The sequence below is a fragment of the Takifugu rubripes genome, chromosome 21, assembly GCF_901000725.2.
Source record: "Takifugu rubripes chromosome 21, fTakRub1.2, whole genome shotgun sequence".
NCBI classification, from domain to species: domain Eukaryota; kingdom Metazoa; phylum Chordata; class Actinopteri; order Tetraodontiformes; family Tetraodontidae; genus Takifugu; species Takifugu rubripes.
In genome coordinates, this window is record NC_042305.1 from 7,630,894 (window position 1) to 7,643,806 (window position 12,913).

Below are 12,913 nucleotides of genomic sequence, written 5' to 3' on the forward strand. Positions count from 1 at the left end.
TGTCGCATCTTTAAACATCACAGGACAGACTTGTCTTGATAAACCATCATGAACAGGAAGGCTTTCTGTAAATGTAACAAAAATCCGAACTTGTGTTTAAGTTTTTCAGCATCATGATGTTCAGTCAGTCAGGGCAGCCCTTCCTGCCATCGGGAAACATGTTTAATGATGTCACACTAAAGCCTCACAGAGGCTTAACTGGATCAAGTGAATTTATGTGCAGATTAGCCTTTGCACCCTCATAACCTCAATCTTATCTGGCCAGCATACCATGAATGGAAATAGTTCACAGTTGTATAAGGGGCTACTATCACTGCTGTATACACACTGAACTTTAGTACGGTCACTTCACTGTGGATACGAGGATCTGTGCAACACTGTCACTCAGTGATCTATCTGATCTACAAAAGCTGAAAGTACGGACGACAAACCATTACCGGCAGGTAAGTCTTCTGACCACATGGTTACCTGTTAACGTCTTGGAGAAATAGTTGAGACAAAGCTGCCCATTTTTGGAGCAAACCACCAACTGTAGTCCTTTTAACCTTAAAGCTGAATGAGGCTTGAGGGATGGAGGAATTTCTTTTTGGCAGGAAAAAATTAAGATGTCGTGGATGTGTTTAATGAATTGCTGCTAAAGTCATGAAAGATTTGTTATTGTCATTAAAACTTAGTGTCACATTACCTCAGTAAAGAAAAGCAGCAAAACTTGTTTTTATTGTCCAGTTAGTGTGTAATTGTTTTAAATGACGGGAAAAAAGTCAAATCCATTGTAAGTTTTACATGTTCTGATGTCAAAACTGTCAGAAGACTCGTTTTACGATGTAAAACACTGTCACAAAAAGACCTTTATACAAAAAAACTAAATTTAATAATTTCAACTTGTAGGATAATGTTGCCTTTTTAAGATGAAGGAATTTCTCATCACCTATAGTCATATTTTTGTTAAACTTTAATTTAAAAGGGTGTTGTGTCTTTCAGTTCATTGGGCCAGGCAGAACCCTATCAAAGATGCTTCTTCAAGCTGTGGTGCTGCTCTACTTAACGTCAGTGGTAAATGCCGGAAAGGTGTTGGTGTATCCATTGGATGGGAGCCACTGGATCAACATGAAAGTCCTCATTGAAGAACTTCATGCCCGAGGTCATGAGGTCACGGTGGTGAGGCCGTCAGACAGCTGGTACATCAAGGCAGAGTCTTCATACTACAAGTCCATCACTCTGAGCTCCTCTGCAGGATTCGACGAGGAAGGTTTTGGGTTATTTGCAACAGAACTGCTGGCCATGAGGCGAGAAGGTGCCTCATTTTGGAATCTTTTGACTCTAGAGTATAAAATGATGGAAACTTTCTCCATAATGAATAACCTGGTCATTCAGATTGCTGGAGAGATGTTTGAGAACACCCAACTGATGCAGAGCCTCCATGATGCCAAATATGACTTGGTCCTGACAGATCCTGCAGTTCCTACAGGGGTGCTGCTGGCGCACCGGTTGGGTCTTCCACTGGTCTTAAATGTGAGGTGGACTGTCCAGGGTGAGGGGCATCAAGCAATCGCCCCTTCCCCATTATCCTATGTTCCAATAGCCATGTCAGAGCTGACAGACCAGATGACATTTTTCCAGCGTGTGAAAAATATTCTATATTATCTCTTCAATCAATTTAAAATTTGGAACTTCATCGACCCCATCTTAATAACGTTTGTTCATCGTTACTTTGGTGATGACGTGCATTACATGGAGCTGTTCCAGTCAGCTGATATCTGGCTCATGAGGAACGATTTCACTTTTGAGTTTCCTCGACCCACCATGCCAAACGTCATCTACATGTCAGGATTTCAATGTAAACCCTCCAAGCCTCTGTCCAAAGAGCTGGAGGACTTTGTCCAGAGCTCTGGTGAACACGGCGTCATCATCATGACATTAGGAACCCTGGTGGGGAACCTTCCTGAGGACATCGTTGAGGACATTGCTGCCGCTTTTGCTCAACTTCCTCAGAAGGTGATCTGGAGACATAAAGGTAAAAGACCATCCACCCTGGGCAACAACACCTTACTGCTGGACTGGCTCCCACAAAATGATCTCCTCGGTCACCCCAAGACCAAACTTTTCGTGGCGCATGGAGGAACCAACGGAATCCAGGAGGCCATCTACCACGGCGTCCCACTCGTGGGCCTGCCCCTCATGTTTGACCAGCAAGAAAACTTCTTCAGGATGAAAGTCAAAGGTGTGGCTAAAGTCCTGGACATTGCAACTGTGAACAAGGACAACTTCCTGGAGGCCCTGAAGGAGGTTCTTCACCAGCCCAGTTACAGGGAGAAAATGAAAACACTTTCCAACCTGCACAGGGATCAACCCATGAAGCCGATGGACCGAGCAATGTTCTGGATCGAGTTTGTCATGAGACACAAAGGAGCGAAGCACCTGCGGACGGAGTCTTACAAGATGAACGCCATCCAGTACCACTCCATCGATGTGCTGGCGTTCCTGGTGACGCTTGTTCTGCTGATAGTACTAGTCTTTACCTCAGCGGTAAAGTTTTTGTGGAGGAGGTTGTTTTGTAGAAGCAAAGTTAAAAAGGAATAAAGTACTCTGGTGGCATCTTTTTGAACTTCTTGTCTTGTAAATGACAATATTCAATATATTATATTTTGAGGATTTATTCAGGAGCCCGGGTGGAACATACGGGAGTAAAATATTAATGAATATTACTCTGCAAATGCAATATGTGGCTTTTGGAGTGTAGACATCAATTATCAAACTCCAATGCTGATTTCTAAGTACATATGAAACAATGGCCCATTTATGACATTTCAGAGAGGTTCACGCTGCTCAATCCTGCCAAAAATTTACAATGAACCTTGGACACTCTTCTAAGTTCCATTCTAAGAAAGTTTTACATGTTTTGTTGAATCTTGAATTGGGTTTCTGCAGGATGTTCTCAAACATTTAATGCAGATGTTAAAAATAAACCTTAAATGTATCCCGAATGTATCCGAAAACGGCAGTATTGTCATTTTTTAAATAAAAAAATGATGCACAAACAGGCACAAACACAAGCTGTACAGTATTACATCCTCCTGTGAGGAGGGTGTGTTTGCACGCCGCGGGGAAATTGAACTGACTATAAGGTTTAATTACACTGTAGTCTGTTCTTAATAATCTGTAACACTGATTTTAAAAAGCTCCATTAATATCTTATTTGTGTTTAAGCAAAAAGTCTATACAGACCTGTAAATGGAAGTTTAATTCTCATAAAAGTGAGAAGTGTCACTTAAATGAATCAATATTATAATATTCGGCCACAGCCCCACGTCCAGGCAACAGGAGACAGAAGGCTTGTCGACGTCACTCATTGATGCTTCACCGTATCAACTTAACATGTGGCCAGAGTGGCTTTCGTACATTAATAACACACAAACCGCCCACTGTTGCATAACCGACATTATGGTGGGGGGAACACACACACACACACACTGAACTTTAGTACTCCTCCCTATCAACACCCTCTGTTGTCATCCGACCCTCATAGTTGCATAAAACCGTCAGTCTGTGTCTTGTTGGCGACGGCTGAGCGTCCAGACAGCGAGCTCGCGCTGAACTGAGTCGACCGAACCCATCGTTACCTGTAAGTGTTTCAGCAGATTTCACAGACTCACAGCAATTAAATGCAGACTAAGTTTGTTTATTTTACACAAGCTTTAAAAAGATTATGCTGGTGTTTCAATGCAGTTATTCCCCCCTTTTTAAGCATGTTTTTGTTCAGTTCAGGAACAGGGGCATTACCGTGCGTGCGCAGCTTCACAGTGCACGTTTCAGATGTTTCCTATTCACAGGTTCAGTGCAGATAGTAAAGCTCTTCTCATTCTGCTTGGGAACTCAATGAAACCCTTTCAATAGTTCCTGTCATCATGGCAGGAGCGACAAGTTATCGATAAGAAAGTTTTACCTGATGACTTAGAAAGGTCTCAAGTTTACAGAAATGCAGGAAACAACATCAAAAACACAACCGTCTTTCATTAGAAAAGAATGTTATTATTTCATAAAAGTTGTGGATTTATGTTTGAAGTCCCTTGAAAGTGTAAAAAAAAGCAGCGGCTGTTAAAGTCCTGCTGTAGCTAAACATCCTCAACACCAGCCAACCCATCAAATGTTGAGAGGGGGACCAAAGCGCTTTGGTTTACAACTGGGGATTCAGCCACTAAAATGCAAATCCTTGTGTTGTTGTCAAATCTGGAAACAGGTTGTGTAATTATGCAAATGAGAAAATCAGAAGTCTCTGTTGCACCAACACCTTCAGCGGATTCTTGCTGCCAGTCATAGGAACATTTGCAGCCACCAATGTTGACACTAATGGTCACAGGTTTGCATCATTTATCAGTCACAGCTGATAACAGATAATGTACAAGCGGACACATAGCTGGGAACAATAAAGTCCTTTTATAATACACAGATGACTATTAACACCCCCGACATAGACATAGGATGCACTTAAACTCCAGTTAAAGTACTCTGGCCTCTCTTTATTTATGACCGTCACAGTTTTACAGTGGGACAGTCCAGCAAAACTGAGATAATCTGAATGTCTATGTTTAGATTATTCAGGACAAATCAAGCTTTCCTGCCTCGGCTTCAGAGATGCTTCGACCAACCTCGCTGCCACTCCTGTTGCTGATCTGCACTGTTTCGGTGGTGAATGCTGGAAAGGTGTTGGTGTATCCATTGGATGGGAGCCACTGGGTCAACATGAAAGTACTCATTGAGGAACTTCACTCCAGAGGTCATGAGGTCACGGTGGTGAGGCCGGCGGACAGCTGGTACATCAAGGCAGAGTCTTCATACTACAAGTCCATTACTCTCAGCTCCTCTGCTGGGTTTGATGCGAAAGGATTTGGGTTATTTGTTGAAAGAATGCTGGCCATGAGACGAGAAGGTGCCTCGCTTTGGAGCCGTTTATCTCTGGAGTATGAAGTGGTGGAAGCCTTTTATCAAATGAATAAGCAGGTAGTTGAGATGGTCAGAGAGATGTTTGAGGACACCCAACTGATGCAGAGGCTCCGTGATGCCAAATATGATTTGGTCCTTACAGACCCTGCAACTGGGCCAGGGGTGCTGCTGGCTCACCGGTTGGGTCTTCCACTGGTCTTTAATGTGAGGTGGACTGTCCAGGGTGAGGGGCATCAAGCAATCGCCCCTTCCCCATTATCCTATATTCCCATACCAGGAACAGAGCTGACAGACCAAATGACGTTTTGGCAGCGCGTCCAAAACATTATGTACTATTTCTTCTCCTGCTGGCAGATTTGGTACGTCACCGATCCAAACTACAGACCGTTTGTTCATCGTTACTTTGGTGATGATGTGCATTACATGGAGCTGTTCCAGGCAGCTGATATCTGGCTCATGAGGAACGATTTCACTTTTGAGTTTCCTCGACCCACCATGCCAAACGTCATCTACATGTCAGGATTTCAGTGTAAACCCTCCAAGCCTCTGTCCAAAGAGCTGGAGGACTTTGTCCAGAGCTCTGGTGAACACGGCGTCATCATCATGACATTAGGAACCCTGGTGGAGAAACTCCCTGAGGACGTTGTTGAGGACATTGCTGCCGCTTTTGCTCAACTTCCTCAGAAGGTGATCTGGAGACATAAAGGTAAAAGACCATCCACCCTGGGCAACAACACCCTACTGCTGGACTGGCTCCCACAAAATGATCTCCTCGGTCACCCCAAGACCAAACTTTTCGTGGCGCATGGAGGAACCAACGGAATCCAGGAGGCCATCTACCACGGCGTCCCACTCGTGGGCCTGCCCCTCATGTTTGACCAGCAAGACAACTTCTTCAGGATGAAAGTCAAAGGTGTGGCTAAAGTCCTGGACATTGCAACTGTGAACAAGGACAACTTCCTGGAGGCCCTGAAGGAGGTTCTTCACCAGCCCAGTTACAGGGAGAAAATGAAAACACTTTCCAACCTGCACAGGGATCAACCCATGAAGCCGATGGACCGAGCAATGTTCTGGATCGAGTTTGTCATGAGACACAAAGGAGCGAAGCACCTGCGGACGGAGTCTTACAAGATGAACGCCATCCAGTACCACTCCATCGATGTGCTGGCGTTCCTGGTGACGCTTGTTCTGCTGATAGTAGCAGTCTTTACCTCAGCGGTAAAGTTTTTGTGGAGGAGGTTGTTTTGTAGAAGCAAAGTTAAAAAGGAATAAAGTACTCTGGTGGCATCTTTTTGAACTTCTTGTCTTGTAAATGACAATATTCAATATATTATATTTTGAGGATTTATTCAGGAGCCCGGGTGGAACATACGGGAGTAAAATATTAATGAATATTACTCTGCAAATGCAATATGTGGCTTTTGGAGTGTAGACATCAATTATCAAACTCCAATGCTGATTTCTAAGTACATATGAAACAATGGCCCATTTATGACATTTCAGAGAGGTTCACGCTGCTCAATCCTGCCAAAAATTTACAATGAACCTTGGACACTCTTCTAAGTTCCATTCTAAGAAAGTTTTACATGTTTTGTTGAATCTTGAATTGGGTTTCTGCAGGATGTTCTCAAACATTTAATGCAGATGTTAAAAATAAACCTTAAATGTATCCTGAATGTATCCGAAAACGGCAGTATTGTCATTTTTTAAATAAAAAAATGATGCACAAACAGGCACAAACACAAGCTGTACAGTATTACATCCTCCTGTGAGGAGGGTGTGTTTGCACGCCGCGGGGAAATTGAACTGACTATAAGGTTTAATTACACTGTAGTCTGTTCTTAATAATCTGTAACATTGATTTTAAAAAGCTCCATTAATATCTTATTTGTGTTTAAGCAAAAAGTCTATACAGACCTGTAAATGGAAGTTTAATTCTCATAAAAGTGAGAAGTGTCACTTAAATGAATCAATATTACAATATTCGGCCACAGCCCCACGTCCAGGCAACAGGAGACAGAAGGCTTGTCGACGTCACTCATTGATGCTTCACCGTATCAACTTAACATGTGGCCAGAGTGGCTTTCATATATTAATAACACACAAACCGCCCACTGTTGCAGAAACGACTTTATCTTGGGGGGAACACACACACACACACACTGATCTTTGTACTCCTCACTATCAACACCCTCTGTTGTCATCCGACCCTCATAGTTGCATAAAACCGTCAGTCTGTGTCTTGTTGGCGACGGCTGAGCGTCCAGACAGCGAGCTCGCGCTGACCCGAGTCGACCGAACACATCGTTACCTGTAAGTGTTTCAGCAGATTTCACAGACTCACAGCAATTAAATGCAGACTAAGTTTGTTTATTTTACACAAGCTTTAAAAAGATTATGCTGGTGTTTCAGTGCAGTTATTCCCCCCTTTTTAAGCATGTTTTTGTTCAGTTCAGCAACAGGGGCATTACCGTGCGTGCACAGCTTCACAGTGCACGTTTCAGATGTTTCCTATTCACAGGTTCAGTGCAGATAGTAAAGCTCTGCTCATTCTGCTTGGGAACTCAATGAAACCCTTTCAATAGTTCCTGTCATCATGGCAGGAGCGACAAGTTATCGATAAGAAAGTTTTACCTGATGACTTAGAAAAGTCTCAAGTTTACAGAAATGCAGGAAACAACATCAAAAACACAACCGTCTTTCATTAGAAAAGAATGTTATTATTTCATAAAAGTTGTGGATTTATGTTTGAAGTCCCTTGAAAGTGTAAAAAAAGCAGCGGCTGTTAAAGTCCTGCTGTAGCTAAACATCCTCAACACCAGCCAACCCATCAAATGTTGAGAGGGGGACCAAAGCGCTTTGGTTTACAATTGGGGATTCAGCCCCCAAAAATGCAAATCCTTGTGTTGTTGTCAAATCTGGAAACAGGTTGTGTAATTATGCAAATGAGAAAATCAGAAGTCTCTGTTGCTCCAACACCTTCAGCGGATTCTTGCTGCCAGTCATAGGAACATTTGCAGCCACCAGTGTTGACACTAATGGTCACAGGTTTGCATCATTTATCAATCACAGCTGATAACAGATAACGTACAAGCGGACACATGACTTGGAACCATAAAGTCCTTTTATAATACACAGATGACTATTAACACCCCCGACATAGACATAGGGTACACTTAAACTCCAGTTAAAGTACTCTGGCCTCTCTTTATTTATGACCGTCACAGTTTTACAGTGGGACAGTCCAGCGAAACTGAGATAATCTGAATGTCTATGTTTAGATTATTCAGGACAAATCAAGCTTTCCTGCCTCGGCTTCAGAGATGCTTCAACCAACCTCGCTGCCACTCCTGTTGCTGATCTGCACTGTTTCGGTGGTGAATGCTGGGAAGGTGTTGGTGTATTCATTGGATGGGAGCCACTGGGTCAACATGAAAGTACTCATTGAGGAACTTCACTCCAGAGGTCATGAGGTCACGGTGGTGAGGCCGGCGGACAGCTGGTACATCAAGGCAGAGTCTTCATACTACAAGTCCATTACTCTCAGCTCCTCTGCTGGTATTGATGAGGAAGGATTTGGGTTATTTGTTGAAAAAATGCTGGCCATGAGACGAGAAGGTGCCTCGCTTTGGAGCCGTTTATTTGTGGAGTATGAAGCCGTTTATCAAATGAATAAACATGTACTTGAGATGGTCAGAGAGATGTTTGAGGACACCCAACTGATGCAGACGCTCCATAATGCCAAATATGATTTGGTCCTTACAGACCCTGCAACTGGGCCAGGGGTGCTGCTGGCTCACCGGTTGGGTCTTCCACTGGTCTTTAATGTGAGGTGGACTGTCCAGGGTGAGGGGCATCGAGCAATCGCCCCTTCCCCATTATCCTATGTTCCCATACCAGGAACAGAGCTGACAGACCAAATGACGTTTTGGCAGCGCGTTCAAAACATTATGTACTATTTCTTCTCCTGCTGGCAGATTTGGTACTTCGTCGATCCAAACTACAGACCGTTTGTTCATCGTTACTTTGGTGATGACGTGCATTACATGGAGCTGTTCCAGTCAGCTGATATCTGGCTCATGAGGAACGACTTCACTTTTGAGTTTCCTCGACCCACCATGCCAAACGTCATCTACATGTCAGGATTTCAGTGTAAACCCTCCAAGCCTCTGTCCAAAGAGCTGGAGGACTTTGTCCAGAGCTCTGGTGAACACGGCGTCATCATCATGACATTAGGAACCCTGGTGGAGAACCTCCCTAAGGATGTTGTTGAGGACATTGCTGCCGCTTTTGCTCAACTTCCTCAGAAGGTGATCTGGAGACATAAAGGTAAAAGACCATCCACCCTGGGCAACAACACCCTACTGCTGGACTGGCTCCCACAAAATGATCTCCTCGGTCACCCCAAGACCAAACTTTTCGTGGCGCATGGAGGAACCAATGGAATCCAGGAGGCCATCTACCACGGCGTCCCACTCGTGGGCCTGCCCCTCATGTTTGACCAGCCAGACAACTTCTTCAGGATGAAGGTCAAAGGTGTGGCGAAAGTCCTGGACATTACAACTGTGAACAAGGACAACTTCCTGGAGGCCCTGAAGGAGGTTCTTCACCAGCCCAGTTACAGGGAGAAAATGAAAACCCTTTCCAACCTGCACAGGGATCAACCCATGAAGCCGATGGACCAAGCAATGTTCTGGATCGAGTTTGTCATGAGACACAAAGGAGCGAAGCACCTGCGGACGGAGTCTTACAAGATGAACGCCATCCAGTACCACTCCATCGATGTGCTGGCGTTCCTGGTGACGCTTGTTCTGCTGATAGTACTAGTCTTTACCTCAGCGGTAAAGTTTTTGTGGAGGAGGTTGTTTTGTAGAAGCAAAGTTAAAAAGGAATAATGAATGGCAAGAGAGTTCCTGAATTGCCATTTCATTCAAAGAATTCCTTGAGTTACAAGTTTTGCCTCAAATCTTCAAGTTTCCACAGGATGGATGAGAATAACTTATGACATTTCAGAGAGGTTCACGCTGCTCAACAGCAGTACTTATTTAGATGTATAGAACTACTATCATCTCCTCTCTCAAAAGTCTGAGTCTCTTGTTCATCAACAAAACTCCTTTCTAAATTTATGAAGTCTTTTTGCTTTAAGATCTCAGGATCACACGTCGATATGTTGAAATCAAAGCACAAAAACATGAAGAGCGAGTAGATTCAGGTGACTGTGAAAATCAGATCGTTCCAAAGAACCCGAGGGAGGATCCAGAGATTCAGCAATGAAAGGTCAAAAGAACTAATGAGCTGGCAGACAACTTGTGTGACCGAATGTTCAAGCACCATCAGAATCTCAGAAATTACAACAGAAAAATGACTGATGAAATCTGTGAAAAATAAAATTAACTTGGAGAAGATTCGAGTTCAGACGTATCAGTGTTACATATGAAATGTCAAGAACTATTTGTTTGATTATTTATCTTCAACGCTTTGTCTTTTGCAAGCATTACCTGGCCTTGAGCATAACAAACTCACTCTGTGTACACACACACACACACACACACACACACACACACACACACACACACACACACACACACACACACACACACACACACAGTGACCTTTATAACTGTTACTTCATTTGAACTGATTCACACTCAAATGAACCAAATGAAAACCTCCAACAAGCTCGAGGGATTGATCCAGGTTGTCGTATTTACAACAAAGCTGAACAAATGTGTTTTTTGGTTTGTTTGTTCTCTAACATGCTGTATGATTTTGTTATTGGGAGAAAGTCCTTCCAGATGTGTCCTATAGTGCCAGACCCTGACAGCAACTTCCAGATGTTTCCTATATATTAAGAGGCACAAAAACAGGAGTTGACCTGAAGGCAACATGCAGTCGCATTCACGCTGCTTCAGAAGTCCAGGTTATAAACTAGGGGAGGAACATTAGGAGTCTATGCCTGGCAGGAACCTTAACATGTCCCGGATGTGTTTGGAACTTAAATAGGTAGAAGCTCATAAAGCATCCAGGACATCATGTCCCAGAGGTGTTTGTAGTTTGAGGAGCCAGGAGCTCGTCCTCTCCTGGTGACCAACACAAACCCTCCTGGTATCATTTCACTATGGGAAGAACTTCTGACAGATACTAGCAGTCCAGTTCCTGAGCTGAAGCACGTCTCTACAGGTTCAGAGAACAGAACGTACTCCCCGTGCTGTTGTGTAATCGGGAAAGTGAACTGTGAATTTCCAGAAGTCTCAGAGGAAAACAGATCAAAAAAAACCCCAAAAAGAAATGCTTCATTGGGTGTATGATGGAACATTATGTAGACTGCTTGATAGCAATTTATACTGATAATAATGGTTAAGATAGCTCACATAAATAACAGTGACTAGCAAATATGAGCCAATCTTATTACAGTGTAATAACAAACAAACTCAACAATAACAAACTCTTCTCTTCCGTGTACTCCACAACTATCCCATTGTCTAAAATATTGCAGCGTTCTACCGAAGCAGCTGGTTGATATTAAAAATGTAATAGAGCTTAATCTTTATAGCTGGTTTATCCACTTTGTTTTGTATTTCGTGTTCATGCTCAAGCGCAGGTGATATATTAAATTACTTCTCAGCACACTGAAATAACACATTATTAAATAGTAATACCTAAGTACAGTGGCTTATAGGCATCTTGTTTCACTTGTGAAACCTTGATTTTCTCTAATGGAATCAGATAGTGTGAGCAGGATTAACCCTACCCACTGTATTGTGCTGGTGGACTTTTTGTTTTTTGCAACTTTCCCAGCTCCACCTGACAGAGAAAATGGACCGGAATCACACTGCACTTGTATTAAAAGGGTCTGAAATTGCACACCGCATCAGAGAAGAGGAATTTAATGTTGACTCACTGTTGTAGGGAGTAGACAGGAAGGATTCGCCTGCAGCAGCCTGAGGTGTCTCATCCTTGTCCCTGTTGAGGTCTGCCCCCTTGTGGATAGAAGCGGGACTGCATGGAGATGCGAGATTTGTGTTATAACGCTCTTTTATTTTAAGGTCATAGTTAAAGGGCAATGCAAGTTCTGGCTTAAAAATACCCCAGTGAAGTACAAAATCAAGTATGAGTGCACCCAGCTGGGGTCCAGCTATCCAGATGGACCTAGAGAAGTGATCTTTTGACCGGGACCCCAAAGAAGAGACCCGGTCAACTTCCTTGTTTTTTAAATTGAATATTTATTAATTAATTGATCACATGTGTAAATGTGTCTGATCTGACCTTCTGTGACACATTCGCGGCTGACCACACAAGCTGTCTCCGTGGGAGGACGGTGTTCCGATGATGGTGCCAAAGGCCGTATCCAGGTAACTGAGAGGCAGTGTCCTGTTTATGGGACGGTGAATCTGAGCTCCGCTCCACTGGGTCAGAGCCGCCTTGCTGCCCACGTAGAAATGAACCAGAGCCGGCAGAGAGTCAAAGGCCTCCTCCTCAAGGCTGTACTGAACACGAGTGTAGGTTTCGCTGGACTGCAGAACTGTCCTTCTGATTAGGAAGTGAAGAGTTTTCTGCTGCCAGTGGCAGGTCAGGACAAAGTCACCGTGATTGGACCGAGAATCTCGGATGAGGAATTCGCCATGATTCACCACCAGGCTCTCTGCCACCTGAGTAAGAGTTAAAAAAAAAAGAAAAGTTCCAGATACAACTTTGCATTTAGTTGGTGCCAAACTCACAAATTTGGAAAAGTTAGAGTTTATGAGGTTAGGTAAACTTGATAGACGTTCTCTCCCTCATATCTGCTTTTATAATTATCCATAAAAGATTTTCTTATTCGTTATTGGCCCCAAGATTTAAAGACGAAAATCTCAGATTTAGTGAGATTACGTTGCCCCCTGCTGGGCAGAAATAGAATGTTCAATTACAATCGCTTTTCACTCATTTTTCAGATCTCTGATCCGTTTATAGCGATATATTTAATTAATTCCGC

At 43.4% G+C, this 12,913-nt stretch overlaps 1 protein-coding gene and 3 pseudogenes across 3 annotated transcripts in view; 3 read left to right on the forward strand and 1 right to left on the reverse strand.

The window, feature by feature from the left end:
- sh2d3cb (SH2 domain containing 3Cb) overlaps positions 1–12,913 on the reverse strand; it is a 31,474-nt gene that overhangs the window by 11,054 nt on the left and 7,507 nt on the right. For both annotated transcript variants that reach the window (XM_029830127.1, XM_029830128.1), the window contains 2 exons: positions 12,208–12,590; positions 11,843–11,940 (listed from right to left, as the gene is read on the reverse strand). In XM_029830127.1, the coding sequence (XP_029685987.1) occupies positions 11,843–11,940; positions 12,208–12,590 (481 nt within the window). The remainder of the gene's footprint in view (positions 1–11,842; positions 11,941–12,207; positions 12,591–12,913) is intronic.
- On the forward strand, positions 71–2,988 carry LOC101068321 (UDP-glucuronosyltransferase 2B31 pseudogene; annotated as a pseudogene).
- Positions 3,487–6,613, forward strand: LOC105419352 (UDP-glucuronosyltransferase 2A2 pseudogene; annotated as a pseudogene).
- Positions 7,090–10,346, forward strand: LOC115247655 (UDP-glucuronosyltransferase 2A2 pseudogene; annotated as a pseudogene). The gene is made up of 2 exons (XR_003886735.1): positions 7,090–7,254; positions 8,223–10,346. The product of XR_003886735.1 is annotated as a UDP-glucuronosyltransferase 2A2 pseudogene (transcript).